At 47.9% G+C, this 18,096-nt stretch overlaps 1 protein-coding gene across 1 annotated transcript in view; it reads left to right on the top strand.

Moving 5' to 3' along the window:
- Nucleotides 1-18,096, top strand: part of Sbf (SET domain binding factor) — a 219,630-nt gene that overhangs the window by 190,106 nt on the left and 11,428 nt on the right. The window contains exons 31-37 of the mRNA XM_068392627.1: nt 3,798-3,943; nt 4,892-5,027; nt 5,280-5,465; nt 5,620-5,836; nt 6,116-6,249; nt 6,838-7,019; nt 7,162-7,309. Coding sequence (XP_068248728.1) covers nt 3,798-3,943; nt 4,892-5,027; nt 5,280-5,465; nt 5,620-5,836; nt 6,116-6,249; nt 6,838-7,019; nt 7,162-7,309 — 1,149 coding nt within the window. The remainder of the gene's footprint in view (nt 1-3,797; nt 3,944-4,891; nt 5,028-5,279; nt 5,466-5,619; nt 5,837-6,115; nt 6,250-6,837; nt 7,020-7,161; nt 7,310-18,096) is intronic.

The following is an 18,096-nucleotide window of genomic DNA, read 5'->3' as shown; positions in this document are numbered from 1 at the left end:
TAGACCTTTCAGGAGTCGTATGTTTCCTATTAACTTATCCTGCAGTATCTAACGTTCGCCGGAAGTTTTTTATTTTCGGAAGAAGGTGACGTGTGAGCACCAGAATCGTGTAAGACACATAGTTCTTCGGGGGAAAAGATGCTCAGTTTGCTTCTGTTCACACTTCTTCCCCTCCCCCAGTTGGGGGAAAGGTCTATTACTTTCTTCTGAGGTCTAGCGACTACTGTTGACGGTATCTCACAGCATTGGATACTTTGTTCGCGCACAAGGCGAGCTTGAAATGTCATAGGGATTCTCCCAGGTCGCTCACAGGACTGCGGTTGATGTTCTCTCCCGGCCTTCGCCCATGCTTGGGTTGGCGCACTTGCTACCCCGCGAGTGTATATTTGGTCTGCGCTAAAAGAGGTCTATTTCATCTGTGTTTAGTGTTTACGATTCTTGGGGGTAGAAAATTTTCTCCTAAAGAGTCTTAAGAAATGGTTTTCCGATCAGTGTCAGAAGGCATAGTTCTCCTATGCTTAGTAACGCTTCATCGCAGAGATATGCTCGTGTTACGAGAAGCGTTAAAGTGGGTGCTTGTAGAAGTCTGGTCTCTCTCTTACGGCACAGTCATGCAGACACAGACGCAAGTTGTGGTCTCTCCCTCACGCAGTCACAGACGCAGACACCAGTCTGGTCCCATGTTGGACGCTGACAGTCAAAGTTGATCCTTTCAACAAGTTGTCCCATTTTCGCGGTCTGCGGGACACGTGACTCTCACTCATGTGGACGCATCCTACACTCGGACAACCCTCGCCAATCAGTTCCGTCTTTTCGTCAATGACCGGACGAGATGCTGTCGCCTCCACGCAGTACGCTGTAGATTTACAACAAGCGGGGCACACACGCAGCACTGTATCCACACGACAAGGTGAACACATACAGCATGCTAGACGCATAAAGTTAAGTCTTTTTTCCTCACAGCAGTATAAACAGACTGTTGTGTCTCTTTCGCGTCTCTCTGGCCTCGCAGCTAACACTCCCTCGTGTCAAGCTTTGGCTTTAAGTTTGTTGAACACCCGCTGATTACACACAATCAGGTCTTAACCTCACAGCATGAGGTTCACGTTGTTGATGCTTCTTTTCAACAAGCCTAGCTTTAATATCGGTTTCTTGCGACCAATATGGACGAGTTTTGTGAGGCGGTTCTAGATCCCGATTCTCTCTCACGACATGTTGAGTGTAGGCAGCATGCTGGACCCATACTGGACTCATGCTGGGACCATGCTGGGTGCATGCTGGAAGCATGTCTTTAGTCCTTTTCCCGTGTCAGGATCACGAATGTTTTATGTTAAACCATCAAGCTTTAGGCCTAGCTGCCTCCAGTATTTTGGAAAACCCCTGAGATCTAGAGGGTTGTTTGAAGGAGACAGCTGAGGCTTTTGCTTGTACAAAGGACATTTGCCTCAAGGTTTTCTAACCCAATTAGAGTCTTTTATGGAGTGGTGTTTAGCTAGAGCCGGCTCTTCATTGGGTAACTCTAACACAAGTGGCATATTTTTTCTTAGTCCTTTGAAGAAAACACATTTTCTTTCCTCCTCGACCATCAAAGGGTACAGGAGTATGCGGGAATCTGTCTTCAGACGCAGAAGATTGGATCTATCAAATAGAGACCTTATAGGTCTTCTCAGATCATTTGAGAGGACTTGGAGGCATCAGCAAGATGCGCCAGGCTGAAATTTAGGGTTTGTTTCTGGAGTTTCACGGTAGTGACAGATCCGACCCTTTACACTTGGTTTCTTTTTAAGGCCTAACTTTAGAAACTTTCTGAGTAAGTCTACCATAGTTGAGAGTCAGTGAAGTTCACTCTTTTAGCAAGAACACGGACTTCACATTGGTTAAGCTATAGGTACCTTGCAACCTGGATTCTTGGTCATTAACAAACATCTTTCTCATCCATAGCCTTTGTGATGGGCTGAGAAGAGTTTTTTGCCTGATTAAAACGAAGTTTTATTGGGACAAGAACAAAGAAGTTAAGAGTCTATTCATAACTCTTGGGTGCACGGTCAAGAAGCCTGCGCTATCCATGTCTAAAAGATTCTATCATCTCGTAAAGACTTTGATTACAAAGGTTCTTCCACACGGTTGGGTGACAGATCATAAGATGTTGAAAGAGTAAAGACTCACGAAGTTAGAGCTGTAGAAACTTCTGTAACTTTTAAACTAAACTGTTCTCTGCAAAGCATCGCGTATACAGCCTTGTGAAGGGGTAATCCTGTATTCGCCTTGCATTATTTTACCGTGTCCAGTCTCTTTATGAAGATGTCTACGTTTTGGGATCACTTGCAACAACGAGTGCAGTAGTAGGTGAAACATTCTCCACTACATTTCCCTAAATTCCTAGTACCCCTGTTCTTCTCTTGGAACTGTTATATATATTTTTATGATTGTATGTGAAGATTGTTCGGCAATCTTTGACCTAGTTTGGTGGTCATTTTGTTCCTAGAGAGCGCCCGGAACAAGGGGATTAGTTGAGGTCCTGTCATGTTATAGGTGGTTGTACCGTTTGACAGCTCCTAGAGATGATCAGCCCCGAGTGGATCACTGGATCTCCTAAGGATAACAGACAAAATGAAGCAGAGCATTGCTGTCAGCTTCCTTATCAGGTTAGAACCGCTTAAGTTGATTATGTAACTTTTAAGGGAATTTCCAATTATGCAGTTGTCTTTGACCCTCCACCAATGGGTGTCAATCAGCCATTATATAACCAGCGGGTAAGTTTTTATTTAAAAATGATATTTTCATAATGAAATAAATTTTTGAATATACTTACTCGCTGGTTATATAAGTTTTAGACCCACCCTCCTCCCCTCTAGAGACCATGGGGCATGGAAAATCTGAATTGGTTGAGTATAGTTCTACCTGTTGTACCGCGAGGGCGCTGGGGTACACCTGGCATATCTGCGCTAAGCTGCACAAGAGATTTTGAATTTCCTGCCGAGGCGTCAAGGGACTTTAGCCATTATATAACCAGCGGGTAAGTATATTCAAAAATTTATTTTATTATGAAAATATAATTTTTCCTTGTCAAAACCCATTTTATTAGAAGCCATTGTGTATGGCTAAACACTAAAATATAAATCAAATTAATGAAAATGCTAACTGAATTATGTTTTGCATGCCTCAATCCTTCAAGAGTTACACCATTCTATCTGTTTCCATATTTTCTTTGCTCCCTGGGCTATTTTCCCTGTTGGATCCCTTGTGCTTGTAGCATCCTGCTTTTCCAACTAGGTTGTAGCTTAGCTACTAATAATGATAATACTTTACTATATGACTCGGGTAAGTATCAAAATAATTTTATCCTTTAATATGGCAAAAAACTTGAAACTTCTCCATTTAAAGTTAATTTGCTCAGTATTGGTAGGATTATCATTTTCTTTCCGTACGATGCTATGTTGTTTATAAACATGGTAGTGGGGGATTATTTTTTGGTAAGTAGTGTGAAAACTAGAGCAAGACAATGATAAAGCTAGGCTTCTAGGTGAGATGAGACCAATAGACAAGGATGAAAAAAAAAAAGGAAAAAAAAATTCTGCTGAACAGGGACTGAGGGGATTGCGAAAAACTTTATACTACTTAGGCCATAGTTCTTACTGAAAGGAAGTGTATCACAATGGAACAGTAAGTGGATATATGATCAATATCACTTCCTTTTGTCACACTTTACAAGAATTTTTTGTATTTTCTATATTTTGACTTCGCCTATACATAGCAGTTTTGTGATCACCATCTCCTATTTTATTTTATTGTATTAGGGTATCAAAACTGATGCTTACCACAAGACAGAGTTCATTCCTGTGGATTTCACAGAGGTTCGACAAATAAAGTCATCCTTCAAAAAACTCATGAGGGCATGCATCCCGTCATCACCAGCTGCTGAACAAGAACAATCTTTTTATAGGTAAGTATTATCATATTCTACTTTGAAGAAAGTATTTTATTTATTGTGCATAAAATATTTCAAATAGGGTTAGATAAATAATTATATTTAGTTGTATGGGCCTAACTAGATGAAAGCCATTCCAATCTATTGTAAGATTGACCTGAAAAATATGATATGGTAAGCTGTTTTTATCTATCACTTAGAAGCAAGGTTCATGCTTCATAACCAAAGCTAACTACAGTCTTGATAGAGAGTATTTATTTTGTTTTTTATTTTTAGCTTGATATTTTTAAACAAGGAAAGTAGACCTCATACCTGGTACTAAGAGGTTATGTTGAAGGAGATATTGTAATATAACTTTAGGGAAGAATGTATTGTTTTGGGGCTGAATTGCTCAACATTGACAGAGGGTTGCTATCCCCAAACAATCTTGTTTCTTCATGCTTCTTACATCATACCTTATAAAATGTGATTTCAAAATCAATTGGATATTTCCTAGTTGTGCTTTAAAGCACTTGCTCTGTCTATCTAAGGCCAAACTACACCAGTAGAGTTCATATGAACTTATTTGCCCTTACATTATTTTTCATTTCCCTATGAAAATCTCAGCAAGCTCTTTCATACCTAACATATGCTAGTTCTTCAGTTTTTTGCACGTTTTATTGTCAGACGATGTAGTCGGTGACTTGTTACTTTTAAACAAATGTTTATTTAGATAAAGTATGTAGTCCCAATTTCTTGAACAGCTCATTAAATACACAGTGTTTTGATTTTAGAACTAAAACCACATTCTTTCTGTAATCTTTCTCAGGTTTATTCTTGGTCCAGGGAAATTTGTAATGGTAATAAAGATTTTTTTGTATGTTAATGGTTAGTGGGATTTGAGGATTCTTTTGTATGTTATTGATTTGTGGGATGTGGATGATATCTGATTATATAACTGAATATTCCATTTCATTACAACAGAGCAGTAGAAAGCAGCGAATGGTTAAACCAATTAGAATCATTACTTCACTTGTCTGGAGCGATTGTGGACCTTATAGATTTATTAGATGCTTCTGTGATGATATTACTTGAAGATGGCTGGGACTTCACTTCTCAGGTAAAGAAATTATTTATCGATAAGTGAGAATTTTATATACTGTAGTTGATTTTTAGAGATGGGTTTTTGTAATAACAGAATTGTAGCAAATGTATATTTCAATAGTCAGGAACATTTAACCCAATACCTGTATCAAACCAAGATTTGATGGAATCATAAGAATTAAGAAAACAAAGAAGTAGAGCTCTTCATTGGAAGTGACTTGATATCTCATATGGTTGATAGTTATTTATAACATGTTTCATATTTCAGGTCACTAGCATAGCACAATTATGTCTCGACCCGTATTATCGTACCATAGAAGGTTTCAGAGTGCTGGTTGAAAAAGAGTGGCTTGCATTTGGTCATCGGTTTAATCACCGTTCTAATATTTTACAAGGGTCTCAAGCTAGTGGATTTGCACCAATATTTTTGCAATTCCTTGATGCTGTTCATCAGGTTGGAACTATTTTTATTATTTTTACATGATTATCTCTTCTTGAATACTGGAATTATGGGACAATTTGCCATACAAAATATAAAGGGTAGTTTAAAATTTTCAGAGTTTTGTAGCTATAAGTATTGATGTCTTGTGATTTGCTTGGTTTTCCAGATTCAACGTCAGTTCCCTTTATCGTTTGAGTTTAATGAATACTACCTCCGTTTTTTGGCCTACCACTATGTGTCGGCACGTTTCCGCACTTTCCTTAGCGATTCTGAATTAGAAAGAGCAGAATTAGGTATAATGACTGAAGAAGACAAAAGAGGTTCCTTGTCTCGTCACCATAAAGGACTAGAGGCTTCACAGGATGATGATATATATCCCGGAGGTGGGACTGTAATTTTTTTATTTATATCATATAAGCTGATTGTACATAAAGTATTATTTAAGGTTGTGTTATTCTGTTTTATTTGATTTTGAGTTATTTACAGTGATATCTGCTTACAATGAATATACTTGACTACTACATATGTCCTGAATTCATGAAAATATTTTATATCATTTGCCATCTGTTTTTACTACATAGGTTATTTGTAAAGTCATTTTTTGTAATTTATAACTGCATTTTCTATTGCTAGATGAATTATCATTCATTTTTGCTTTTTAGGAGGACGTATAGGGTCACCCGGGTCGTCCGGTCAATTGGGAGAATCGGTATTTGATTACATAGAGAAGGTCATTGTACGTTCTTCAGTCTTTCATAACTTTCTGTATGTTGGAGACAGAATAAGTGATTCTGGAGTAAGTTGATTTTTAGTGTCAATTAGGTACCTGAAAAATTATACTGTTGATTTTAATTTCTCTCTCTCTCTCTCTCTCTCTCTCTCTCTCTCTCTCTCTCTCTCTCTCTCTCTCTCTCTCTCTCTCTCTCTCTCTCTCTCTCTCTCTCTCTCTCTCTCTCTCTCTCTCTCTCTCTCTTTTTTTTTTTTTCATGGATTCTTTTTTGTTAGCAATATGACACTTTAATTGGCAATTATTTTATCCTTAAAACTCTTAAATCTTTTGGTGCAGTGTAAGTTTTTTATTATGGGAATTTAAGTTTTTTCCCATGTGCTCAGACTATGTGTAAGTTCATAATCCTATGAAAGTTACCTTCATCAAAGTACCATTTTGCATTTCTTAAAACAAACTTTTTTTGGTATAAGAGCATTCATTAAATTAATTTCTGGATAACTGGAATATTTTTCCCACATCAAAAATGAAAGCGTATTGAAGTTAATTATATTTGGTATATTTTTCAACTGGAATTTTTTTGTTGAGGTTAGTTGGATATTGACAACAATTTTCCCATTTGATATCTTAGATACACAAGTATGATTTTATTCTAAGGTTTTGCGCCCAGTGAAAGAAGTGAGTGCTCTTCAACTATGGGGTTACTACTTGGGTGAAGAGCTAAGACATGGACCCTCGTATGATCCTGAGGTGAGAAGCCAAGACCGTCAACAAGAAGAAGAAGCTGAAGCAGCAGATGGTACGAGCATTACATCACAGAGAAGAATTGTCATTAGTGGGTAAGTATTTTTAATTCAATAACTGATGAAAGTTCAGCTTTTGTTAAAAGACACTGTATATATTAGATAATAGTTAGCATTGAAATTAATCACAAATTTTAACAAGAATAGAATTGGAATTCAATTATCTGATTAATTTCAGCTATGACTGTGTATCCAGTGTGGAATGTGATGTCTTCTCAGCTCTTCTAGAAGAACTTAGGCACTTGGAATTAGAATTGGGCCATCTTCCACAAAAGTGGAGTGTACATTTAGACAAATTAGAACTTCCTGCTCCTGAGCAGCTTACAGTAAGTCTTGTGTTTTATGATATGAAATACACACACAGCTAGTGGTTTAAAATACTTATCTTGAAGGCCTTTTGGTTTTACAACAGTTTCTTGTTTGCTACTCCATTTTCCCAAGATTCTTTTATTTTATGTTTGTTCCGACACGAATACTTTACCTCGAATTACCTCTTCGGAGGGTCCTTGATCCTCTCTCAAACTCGACCAAGATTTCCCGCGCTACCCCCCTATCTCGCTCCCGATAGTTACTACCCCCGCCGCCAGGATAATTCCTTCGGCCCGGATTAGGGCAGGTCACTGCTTTTCCCGGGTCAGGACATCATTAAGTCCTTGGTCGTGAGATCCGAAGCATCTCACTCTCTCGCTTAAATCTTTAGATCCTTTGGCGCGTTGTGTTCCCACGTGTTCCCAGTGTACGGACTTGTGTTTTTTCTGCGATAGTGCGTTTTCGCAAAGTGTCCTCAGTCCGTTTCCCTTGTGTTATCCAGGGTTTTCTGTAACTCGTTAGTGTTGACCTTTGTGTGCGAACGATGGAGAACGTGCGTCGTTGTCCTGGTCCTAGAGCAGGAAAGTCGTGTGGGGCTTTTCTCTCTAAACCAGAGGTGGACCCGCATTCCCTTTGTTCCACGTGCAGGGGTAAAGTTTGTTCCTCCTCGGACACATGTTCCGAGTGCGTGAGTTGGGACGGAATTCAGTGGGTACGTTATGGTACTAAGAAAAAGAAGTCGTCTAAGCGTTCCCCAAAGAAAGTGAATGGCGTGTCTTCCTTACAGTCGGTCAGTGATCGGTCCGACGAAGCCTCGGCCTCTCCGTCTCCTTCGCAGAGGAGTGGCCAGCAAGCCCCCAGTGTAATTGTGACCCATAGTGTCCTCCCAAGTGAACCCAGTGTGACGGAGGAACCAAGGGCTGGCCCCTCGGGAGTAAACGGAAGGGCCGCGAGTGTTTCGGGCGGATCGGGCCACGTGGCAGGGGAGCACGCTTCCTCGGAAGACCCGGTATGGGGCAGTGTGGCGTTCTCAGTCTCCCCCCCGCCCTCGTGGGCCGGTGCGTCGGGTTCCCCCCCGCCAGAAGAGAACCACTCGAGAATTCGTCGCCCGAGTAGCGACTCCTTCGGTTGGAAGTTACCGAAGACTCCAGGGAGGTCTCCGCTGAGGATGGACGTATCCCTGGGTCCATGGCCTTCTAGTAGGGACAGAGTGGTCTCAGTACCCTCGGTATCCACGGCAGTTCCCGAGGACTTTCTCCAGCACCCTGTCTCGGACGGTCGGCGGCGAAGGGCCTCCCCTGCGCATCACTCTAGCAGTCGTTACGGGAAGAACGTGGCACCCTCGGACTCTTCGGAAGAAGGCTCATCCTCCGAGGGAGAACGCAGGGAGAGACGGCACCGTAAGAGAGCGCGGACCGATAGCGATCGTTCTCGCTCTAGGTCGAGGTCGCGGCACAGTAGGAGGCGCCCACGCTCTCACTCCCGTAGGTACAAGAGGGAGGTCTCTCCCGGCGGCGGCGAATGGTTTTACGTGCCCCCAGGAGAGTCCAAGAAGCACCGCTCGCCAGACTCTCGGTCCAGTGATCGAGCCTCCAAGTTGTCACTGCCTACATACAACTTGGAACCGCTCGACCGGCCACGCAAGAAGGACCTCACTCTCAGGCACAAGTCCTCGAGGCCTTCGGTTCACCCCACCCGGCGGGAGGAAGCGCGCTTCCGAGAAGACAGCCCGACCGAACCAGCCCAACCGGGTCGGACGTCGAGCGGGAAGGACCGGTTGCCGGGTTCGGGTCTTCCCACCGGGACCGTGTCCTCCGCGTCCAGAGCCTTGGCCCAGTCGAAAGGCCTCCCGGGGTCGGTGGCACCCGCCACACGGCGAGACCCGACCGTGTACGGTGCGCCCTACGGTTGCGGGACGGCCTCCCTGGGACCTAGTAGGGAGAGGCCAGTCTACCTCCCAAGCACGGCTCCCCCCAGCCAAGCCGATACCTCGGTCGACGGAGGCGAGGTTTCCCCGTCGGAGGACTCCGCCTACAGAAGGGTGGTAGCCCGCATCAGGAGGACCCATGGGATTCCAGAACCCGAGGCGCCGAAGGTGAATACCTGGAGGTCGAGCCTCTTGAGGTACACACATCGGGACGTCCTTCCGAAGTCCTCTCTGGCCCTGCCCCTCGCCCCAGACCTAGTACTCGGCCAGGAGTACATAGATAACTTGGTGGCCAGCACTGCGGAGGCCCCCAGGTCCCAGAGTTCCTCCAAACTCCTCCAGGGTCTGAAACTACAGGCCAAAATTTATATCCCAGAAGGACGCCGCCCGGGCCCCTGTAGAGTGGACTCAGCCGTGGATGTCCTAGGACAAGGCGGCTCGGACGAAAGGGCCAGCTCAGCCCCTGTGTCCTTCTCGGCTTCTGAAGCAGGCATGATGGAGGAGATGTCGAGGGACATGATTAACGTCTCTTCATGGCTGGACTGGTGGGCCTCCACGTTAGTGAATGTACAGGCCTCCACAGACCCCGACGACCCGGAACAACAGAGTCTCCTGTCGGACATTATCACTTCCGGGGGGAAAGCGCTCAAATTTATGGCATACCAGGCTCTCTCCCTGACGGCCAACTGGGTCCTCCAGAAGAGGGACACAGTGCTTTCCAGGGTAGCAAGGAAAATCCCAGACAGACAGGCGCGAGTCATTCGCACCCTACCCCTAGGAGGAGAGTCCCTGTTTCCTTTGAAGGAATTGGAAGAACTGATGGAGAAGGTGTCCAAGAGGAGAGAAGTCAACGTCCCTAAGCAATCATCCTCCAGAAGACCTCCGTATAAGAGGTCAGTCTCGGATAGGACCGTGACCCCTCAAGCTGTTCCCAGCTCTTCAAGGAGGGACGCCCACTCCTCTTCCTGGTCATCATCTCCTCAGCCCTCCCGCAGGGGAACTACAACTTCTGCCAACTCCTTCAGGTCGGGTTACTCCGCCTCGAAGAGGGGCAGATCAGACCGCCCCTCTAGGAGAAGGTAGAGGGAGAGGCCCCCTACTCCCGCCCAAGCCTCGGGTTGGGGGATGCCTCAGACCCCATTGGCAAGCATGGAAAACGTATGGGGCGGATGCTTGGACGGTGTCCGTCCTGAAAGAAGGCTACAGGATCCCCTTCATAGCGGACTCACCCCCTCTGATCCCAGCCACCCAAACAGAATGGTTAGCTCCCAGGGACCCGTTGAAAAGGGCTACCCTGCAAAAAGAAGTTTCCTCCATGTTGGAAAAGGGAGCCATGGAAGAAGTCCTTCTCCCAGGGCCAGGCTTCTACAGCCGCCTGTTCCTGGTGGAGAAAGCAACGGGGGGCTGGAGACCGGTGATAGACCTGTCGGCCCTCAACAGGTTCGTCAAGAAGACGGACTTCAAGATGGACACCCCAAAATCCGTCCTGATGTCCTTGAGGGAGAAAGATTTTATGATGACGGTCGACCTCAAGGATGCGTACTTCCAAATTCCAGTCCACCCGTCGAGTCGGAAGTTCCTCCGGGTAAAATGGGGCTCCCAGATCCTGCAGTTCCGGACCCTCTGCTTCGGACTGTCGACGGCCCCTCAGGTGTTCACGAGGGTCTTCGCGACAGTCTCAGTATGGGCTCACGAACGAGGTATCCGCCTCATCAGGTACCTGGACGACTGGTTGCTCCTTTCCAGTTCAAAGGCCCTCTTGGAAGAACAAGGAAAGGACCTCCTCCATTTCTGCAGGAGTCTGGGAGTCATTATCAACCTGGAGAAATCGAACCTAACGCCGTCCAACAAAATGGGGTACTTGGGGATGACGTTGGACACCGTGCAGGGGAAGGCCTTCCCCTCGGAAGACAGGATACAGAACCTCGTCAAGATCATTCAGCCGTTCCTGTCGGGGCTTCCCAGGAAAGCGAAAGACTGGCAGAGGCTGATAGGCCATCTGGTCTCATTAGAGAAGCTAGTCCCCCAAGGGAAGTTACGACTCAGACCCGTACAATGGAACCTCAAGGCTCTATGGTCCCAGACAGGCTCTCAGAAAACATCGATCCCAGTCCTTCCGCACACGGAAACAGCCTTGAAATGGTGGAGATGCCGGTCGAACTCCCTCAAGGGGTTGCCCCTCGGGTCCTGTCCTCCCGAGTTTCTCCTGTTCACGGACGCCTCCAGCCTAGGGTGGGGAGCCCACCTGCGGGAGGAAACAGCAAGCGGGACCTGGTCAGAGACCGAAAAGCATCACCACATCAACGTCCTAGAGCTAAAAGCAGTACAAAAGGCATGTCTGCACTTTGCAAGTCGGTTGAAGGGAAACACCGTGGCCCTAATGTGCGACAACGCCACGGTGGTAGCCTACATCAAGAAACAAGGGGGCATGAAGTCGAAGGAACTGTGCGACCTCACTGTAGACATCTTGCACTGGGCGGACGAACACCAGGTAACACTGCTAGCAAGGTTCATCCCCGGGAAAAAGAACGTGCTAGCCGACGGCCTCAGCAGGGTAGGTCAGATAGTAGGGACGGAATGGTCCCTACAACCAGCGGTAGCCAGACTCATCCTTCAACGCTGGGGCTCCCCGGTGATAGACCTATTCGCAACAAAGCTCAACGCCAAGTTACCGGTTTATTGCTCCCCGGTACCAGACGAAGGAGTAGCCCTAGAAGACGCCTTCCAGCACAGGTGGGACAACCTGGACGTTTATGCCTTTCCCCCCTTCACGCTGCTAAGACAAGTGCTCAACAGAGTAAGAACCGCCCAAAACCTAAAGATGACTTTGGGAGCGCCCTGGTGGCCGGAGAGAGAGTGGTTCGCGGATCTGAAAGACCTGGCAAGCCTTCCGCCATGGCCTCTGCCCCCCAGGTCAGATCTACTGAGTCAACCGCACTTCCTCAGGTTCCACGACAACCCTCTCTCTCTTCGCCTTCACGCCTGGAGACTATCGAGCGATTCCAGAGGAAGGAGGGGTTCTCCTCCTCCACAGCTAAGAAGATGTCCCTATATCTAAGAAAATCCTCTACCGTAGTCTACCAGGCGAAGTGGGCCGCCTTTACGAAATGGTGCGCGACAAAACAAATAAGACCTCTCGAAGCCTCGGTCCCTGACATAGCTGATTTTCTAGTGTATCTTAGGGATAAAATAGGAATGTCAATCCCAGCTATTAAAGGAGTGCGAGCAGCCTTAGGCCAAGTCTTTCTCCTGAAAGGCATCGACCTAGGGACATCAAGACACATAGGGATGCTGATTAGAAGTTTCGAACAATCCTGCCCTCCCCAAGCCAGAAGAGTGCCTAGATGGGACCTGGCCAAGGTCCTGAAAATGTTGTGTCGTCCTCCCTTTGAACCGCTCAGAGATATCGGGGACAAAGATCTCACCCTCAAGACAGTCTTCTTGCTAGCCTTAGCTTCGGCTAAGAGGGTAGGTGAGATCCACGGTCTCTCCTACGACGTGGCACACTCCAAAGGGTGGAAGGAGGTATCTTTCAAGTTCGTACCCTCCTTTGTAGCTAAAACTCAGAACCCAGCAGTCTGGGACCCGAGGTTCGAAGGTTTCTCTGTTCCGGCCATTCCCAACACAGGTAATACGGACGACCTGAAGTTATGCCCGGTCAGGACGATCAGGAAGTACCTGGAAAGGACTGCCCATCTCCGTCCAGGTGCCAAGAACCTCTTCGTCTCTTCAGGCGTTAATAAGAAGCAAGTGTCCAAGAACACTATTTCCTTCTGGCTGAGACAAGTCATCACTAGGGCTTATGAAGAAGACAAGGTGGCGGTACCAGGCACTCCCCGTCCCCATGACATCAGAGGCCTGAGCACGTCCTTGGCCTTTGAGAGAAATATGGCAGTGGGCCAGATCCTGCAGGCCGGCACTTGGTCACACCAGTCGACCTTCACGGCCCACTACCTCAAAGACTACTCAAGAAAGTCTTTGGATGGATTCTCCATTGGGACAGTCATCGCCGCCCTCCAAGCTGTGTAGTGGCAGGCTGGAAGACGTCCCCAACAAGTGAATAGACTCATCCCTACTTCTTCAGGAGAAGATTCAGTAGAGAACATATCAAGAGGTAAGCCTTAAATTATAAGCGTAAGTTTTCCACTGCTACCCCCTATCCGCTCTCTGTACCCCCGCATTACGTAGCCCTCCGGGCACCATGTGCCTAACCAAGTGGCAGAATGGCTCTCCCGCCTCCTAAAGTGTAAGTCTCCGAAGAGGTAATTCGAGGTAAAGTATTCGTGTCGGAACAAATGAAAAATTTTAAGTAATTTTTATTTTTCCTAACATACTTACCGAGAATTACCTCTGAGTAATGGCCCTCCCTTCCGTCCCCGAGTGCCATTCTTCCATTGCCAAGTCGGGCTTAACGGAGGACTTAATGATGTCCTGACCCGGGAAAAGCAGTGACCTGCCCTAATCCGGGCCGAAGGAATTATCCTGGCGGCGGGGGTAGTAACTATCGGGAGCGAGATAGGGGGGTAGCGCGGGAAATCTTGGTCGAGTTTGAGAGAGGATCAAGGACCCTCCGAAGAGGTAATTCTCGGTAAGTATGTTAGGAAAAATAAAAATTACTTAAAATTTTTCATTTTCTTAAGTATTCATTGTTTGTATTATGGCAATCAAGATCTATTACTATTATTAATTATTTTCCAAGGAAAGCTTAGTTATCTACATTTGCTCAGTATTTGAAAATGAGAAATGACAAATTAACAATAACTATGTATTAGTGTAATGTGTAAGGTTTCACTGTATAAATTAAATTTGTTCCAACACTGAGTACTTATCTAGAACTATTTTCTTAGGAGTTACTGGTAACTCTTCCCAACCGACCAGAATTTTGTGTAGTTTACCCTATTCCCGTTTTCTATGGGGATAACCTCAGGCGGAGTGATACGCGCCCTGAGGCGACCCGGGGTCGGATAGCGTGCTTGCTCAGGTCGTTCTCCTCAGTAAGTTTCTGGTCGTGACTTGATTACCATCTCGCCGCGCTCTCTCTTACCCTGGGCGACCCTTTGTGTCCCCGACCCTTTGTGTCTATCACGCGTTTCCCACGTGTCCATATCCTTATCCTTTCCTCTGTGTCTCTTGGTGTCTTAGTGTTGCGTTATGGAACATCCCCGCCGTTGCCCTGGGCCTGTGGCCGGGAAATCTTTTGGAGCTTTCCTTTCCAAGCCCGAGGTTGATCCCCACTCGCTGTGTTCGTCATGAAGGGGCAAGGTGTGCTCCCCTACCACCACGTGTTCGGAGTGCGAGTCCTGGAATGAGATCCAGTGGGTCCTCTACGGCACGAAGAAGAAGAAAGCGGCCAAGAAGTCGCCCAAGAAAGCCAACGTGTCTTCTTCATTGGTGTCGCCAGATGCTTCGTCGGAACGGGTCTCCCTTCCATCTTCCCCTACCCAGAGTAGGGGACGAGGTAAGTCCGTTGCGGGGAAGCGGCCCATTGCCCTTCCCCAGGAGTCTGAATTGCCTGTGGGGGATGATTCTGGTGTTATTCAGGCATGTGAGGGGCCTGAGGGAGGTGCGGGAGTGTGTTTGGGAGACGAGGTCCTGGTGCCTACAGGGCCCGTCTCTACGGAAGATCCTATGTGGGGGAAGTCGGGTGCTACCTCTTCCCCAGTGTCGTGGGTTTACGTTTCAGGTGCTTCAGCTGCCGGGGGAGACGCCGAGAAAGAAGGCTCGTCAAGTTCGGACCCCGCCGCTTGGGATCCCCTTAGGACGCCCTTCAGGTCACCCTTTAGACTAGAGGAGGAGTTAGATCAATGGTTCGCCCGTAAGAAGGTTCCTCGGTCTCCCCCAGTGCCCTCGTCGACGCTCCCGCCTGTCTTTCTTCAGCCTTCGACACCTGAGATTCGACGCGGAGTCCCCCCTGCTGAGTTGGACGTCTCAGGCGATTCGGCGGATTCCCTCTCCTCCTCCTCGTCATCCTCGTCCTCGGACGAAGTCACGAAGTCCACTAAGAGGAAGAGGGAGAGGTCCTGGAAGAAGAAGAAGTCCTGCTCTTATTCCAGACAAAGAAAGGAGGAGTCCAAGCCCTCCAAGAAGAAGGCTAAACTGAGTAGATCGAAGGAGTGGGTAAACATCACGGTAGCCTGGAGCGAGCTGTTTAAGGTTACCACAGCCGCGGCCGCATCCGGTTGGCTCCCTAGAGCCTCATCTCCACCGTCTTGACCCTCCTTCTCCTCCTACAGATCAGAGTTCCGTCAGGGGAGGTCGAACAAAGCCCCCCCGTGACGTACCTAAGTCCACGAAGGCCTCAGCTACATCAACCCATTGGAGGGAGGCCCTTCACCAGACGGAAGGTGTGGCGCCAGCCGCGGGCACCTTGGGAGACTTCAATAAGCACCAAGGGCATCCGGCGGTCAGAAATAATCCCACTGGCACGAGAAACCCCGCAGAGCAGGTTAATCCCATGACGGATACCTTTGCCTCTGCGGGTCCGCCCGTGCCACGGGCAGGCCCGTCCAACTTTACCCCCCCACCGTCACGGAAGATACTCTTACGGAGGAGCTGGTGATGGAGGCCCTGGTAGAAGGAGGAGAGTGCTCTTCGGATGACATCTATCGGAAAGTATAGGCCCTCATAAGGCGTCACCATTGGCTAGATGAGCCCAAGCCCTCGGCGGATCAGACCTGGCTCTCCGGACTCAGTAGGCTTGTGGAGAATCCTGTACAGCAGAAGCCTTCCTTAGCTCTCCTTCTTGCTCCTGACGTCAATCTTGGGATGGAGCACATAGGCCGGCCTGGCAGACGCCCCTAGGAGCCAGAGTTCCTCGAAACTTCTCCCTGGTTCTACGTACCAGAAGGTCGTCACGGAGTGCCCCGCGCAGTTGAGTCAGCGATAACCACGTTGAACCTGGGTGCCGCATAAGACAGGGCATCCACAGCTCCAGTGTGCTTTTCCCCTACAGAGACTTCCATGATGGAGGACATGGCTCAAGATTTGATATACATGTCCTCCTGGTTAGACTGGTGGGCCTGCACTTTAGTGGGTTTTCAGTCATCACATGATCTCTCCCTCCCAGAGAACCAATCCTTGTTGAAGGAGTTGATCAGCTCAGGGGGCAAAGCCCTTAAATTTTTGTCATATCAATCTCTCTCCCAGGCTGCCAATTGGGTTCTGCGGAAGAGGGATACAGTCCTCAGCAAGATAAAGAGGAAACTGCCAGACCGAGAAGCGAGGAAGTTGAGGAATACCTCGGTGTGGGACAAGTCGATCTTCCCCCTCAAGTTAGTGGAAGAGACAATGGAGAGGGTGAGGAAAATGAAGGACGTGGGAGAGCCTAGACCTCCCCCCATGAGACGACCAGTGCACAGGAGACCTTCTGTGGACGCCCCTCATTCATCCCGTGCATCTCCTACCCAGCCTAGAAGAGAGGCTCCTTCGGCCACTTGGCTCCAAGCAACGCAGCCCCCCGTAGGGGTAACACGACCCCTCAGTCGGCCTATAGACCGTCCTTTGGCAACTCAAGGAGAGGTCGCTCCGGCCGCTCCTCCAGAAGGAGATAGGAAGAAAGGCCCCCTACTCCTACAGGAGCCTCAAGTAGGGGGATGCCTCAAACACTCTTGGCAAGCATGGCGGGATTACGGTGTGGATCCCTGGACAGTGACAGTCCTGAGGGAGGGTTACAGACTGCCCTTCCTAGCAGAACCTCCTCCACTCATTCCGGCCCTACAGGCCGAGTGGTTTATACCCAAGGACCCCTTGAAACGGGCGGCGTTGCAAGAACAGGTGTCGGCCATGATCACCAAAGGAGCGTTGGAACCAGTCGAGGAACCCGGCCCGGGGTTCTACAGCAGGCTCCTCCTGGTGGAGAAGGCAACAGGGGGGTGGAGACCAGTCATAGACCTGTCGGCCCTCAACAAGTATGTGGCAAAAACAGACTTCAAGATGGACACTGCGAGGACAGTGTTGGCCGCCTTGAGGGAAAGGGACTTCATGATGTCCCTGGATCTCAAGGACGCTTACTTTCAAATCCCCATTCACCCCTCCAGCAGGAAATTCCTCAGGATAAAGTGGGATACCCAAGTCTTGCAATTCAAGACCCTTTGCTTTGGCCTGTCGACAGCCCCTCAAGTGTTCATGAGAGTTTTCACGACGGTCTCCATATGGGCACACGAGCAGGGCATTCGCCTGATCAGATACCTGGACCATTGGTTGCTTCTTTCAGCCTCAAGGGAAGAACTGAGGGAGCAAGGCGTGAAGTTGCTCCGTCTCTGCAAAGAATTGGGTATCACAGTCAACTTAGAAAAATCCCAGTTGATTCCCATCATCAGAATGACCTACTTGGGGATGGTCCTGGACACCTGCTTGGTGAGAGCCTTCCCCTCGTTGGAGAGGTTGGAAAACCTGGAGCGAGTTCTGCAACCCTTCCTGACTGACCACTGATCAAACCCTTGAGGGCTTCAATTCATGACATAGCGGACTTCCTGGTGTACCTCAGAGACAATGTGGGCACCTCCATTCCAGCCATGAAAGGGGGTACGTGCAGCATTAGGTCAGGTCTTCCTCCTAAAAGGCATCGACTTAGGAGCCTCCCGACACATCTCGATGCTCATCAGGAGTTTTGAGCAGTCATGTCCCCCCCAGGAGGTGAGGGTACCGCAGTGGAACCTAGCTTGAGTACTCAAAACCCTGTCAGAACCGCCCTTCGAGCCCCTCTAGGACATTCTGGATAAGGAACTCACCCTCAAGACAGTCTTCCTCTTGGCCCTGGCTTTGGCAAAGAGAGTTAGTGAGTTACACGGACTATTGTACGAAGTCTCACACTCAAAGGGGTGGCGAGAAGCTTCATTTAAGTTCGTCCCTAGTTTTGTGGCCAAAACACAGAACCCG

The sequence above is a fragment of the Palaemon carinicauda genome, chromosome 1 (assembly GCF_036898095.1).
Source record: "Palaemon carinicauda isolate YSFRI2023 chromosome 1, ASM3689809v2, whole genome shotgun sequence".
NCBI lineage: Eukaryota > Metazoa > Arthropoda > Malacostraca > Decapoda > Palaemonidae > Palaemon > Palaemon carinicauda.
The sequence above is the reverse complement of the archived record's forward strand: the minus strand, read 5'-3'. Positions and strand labels throughout refer to the sequence as shown.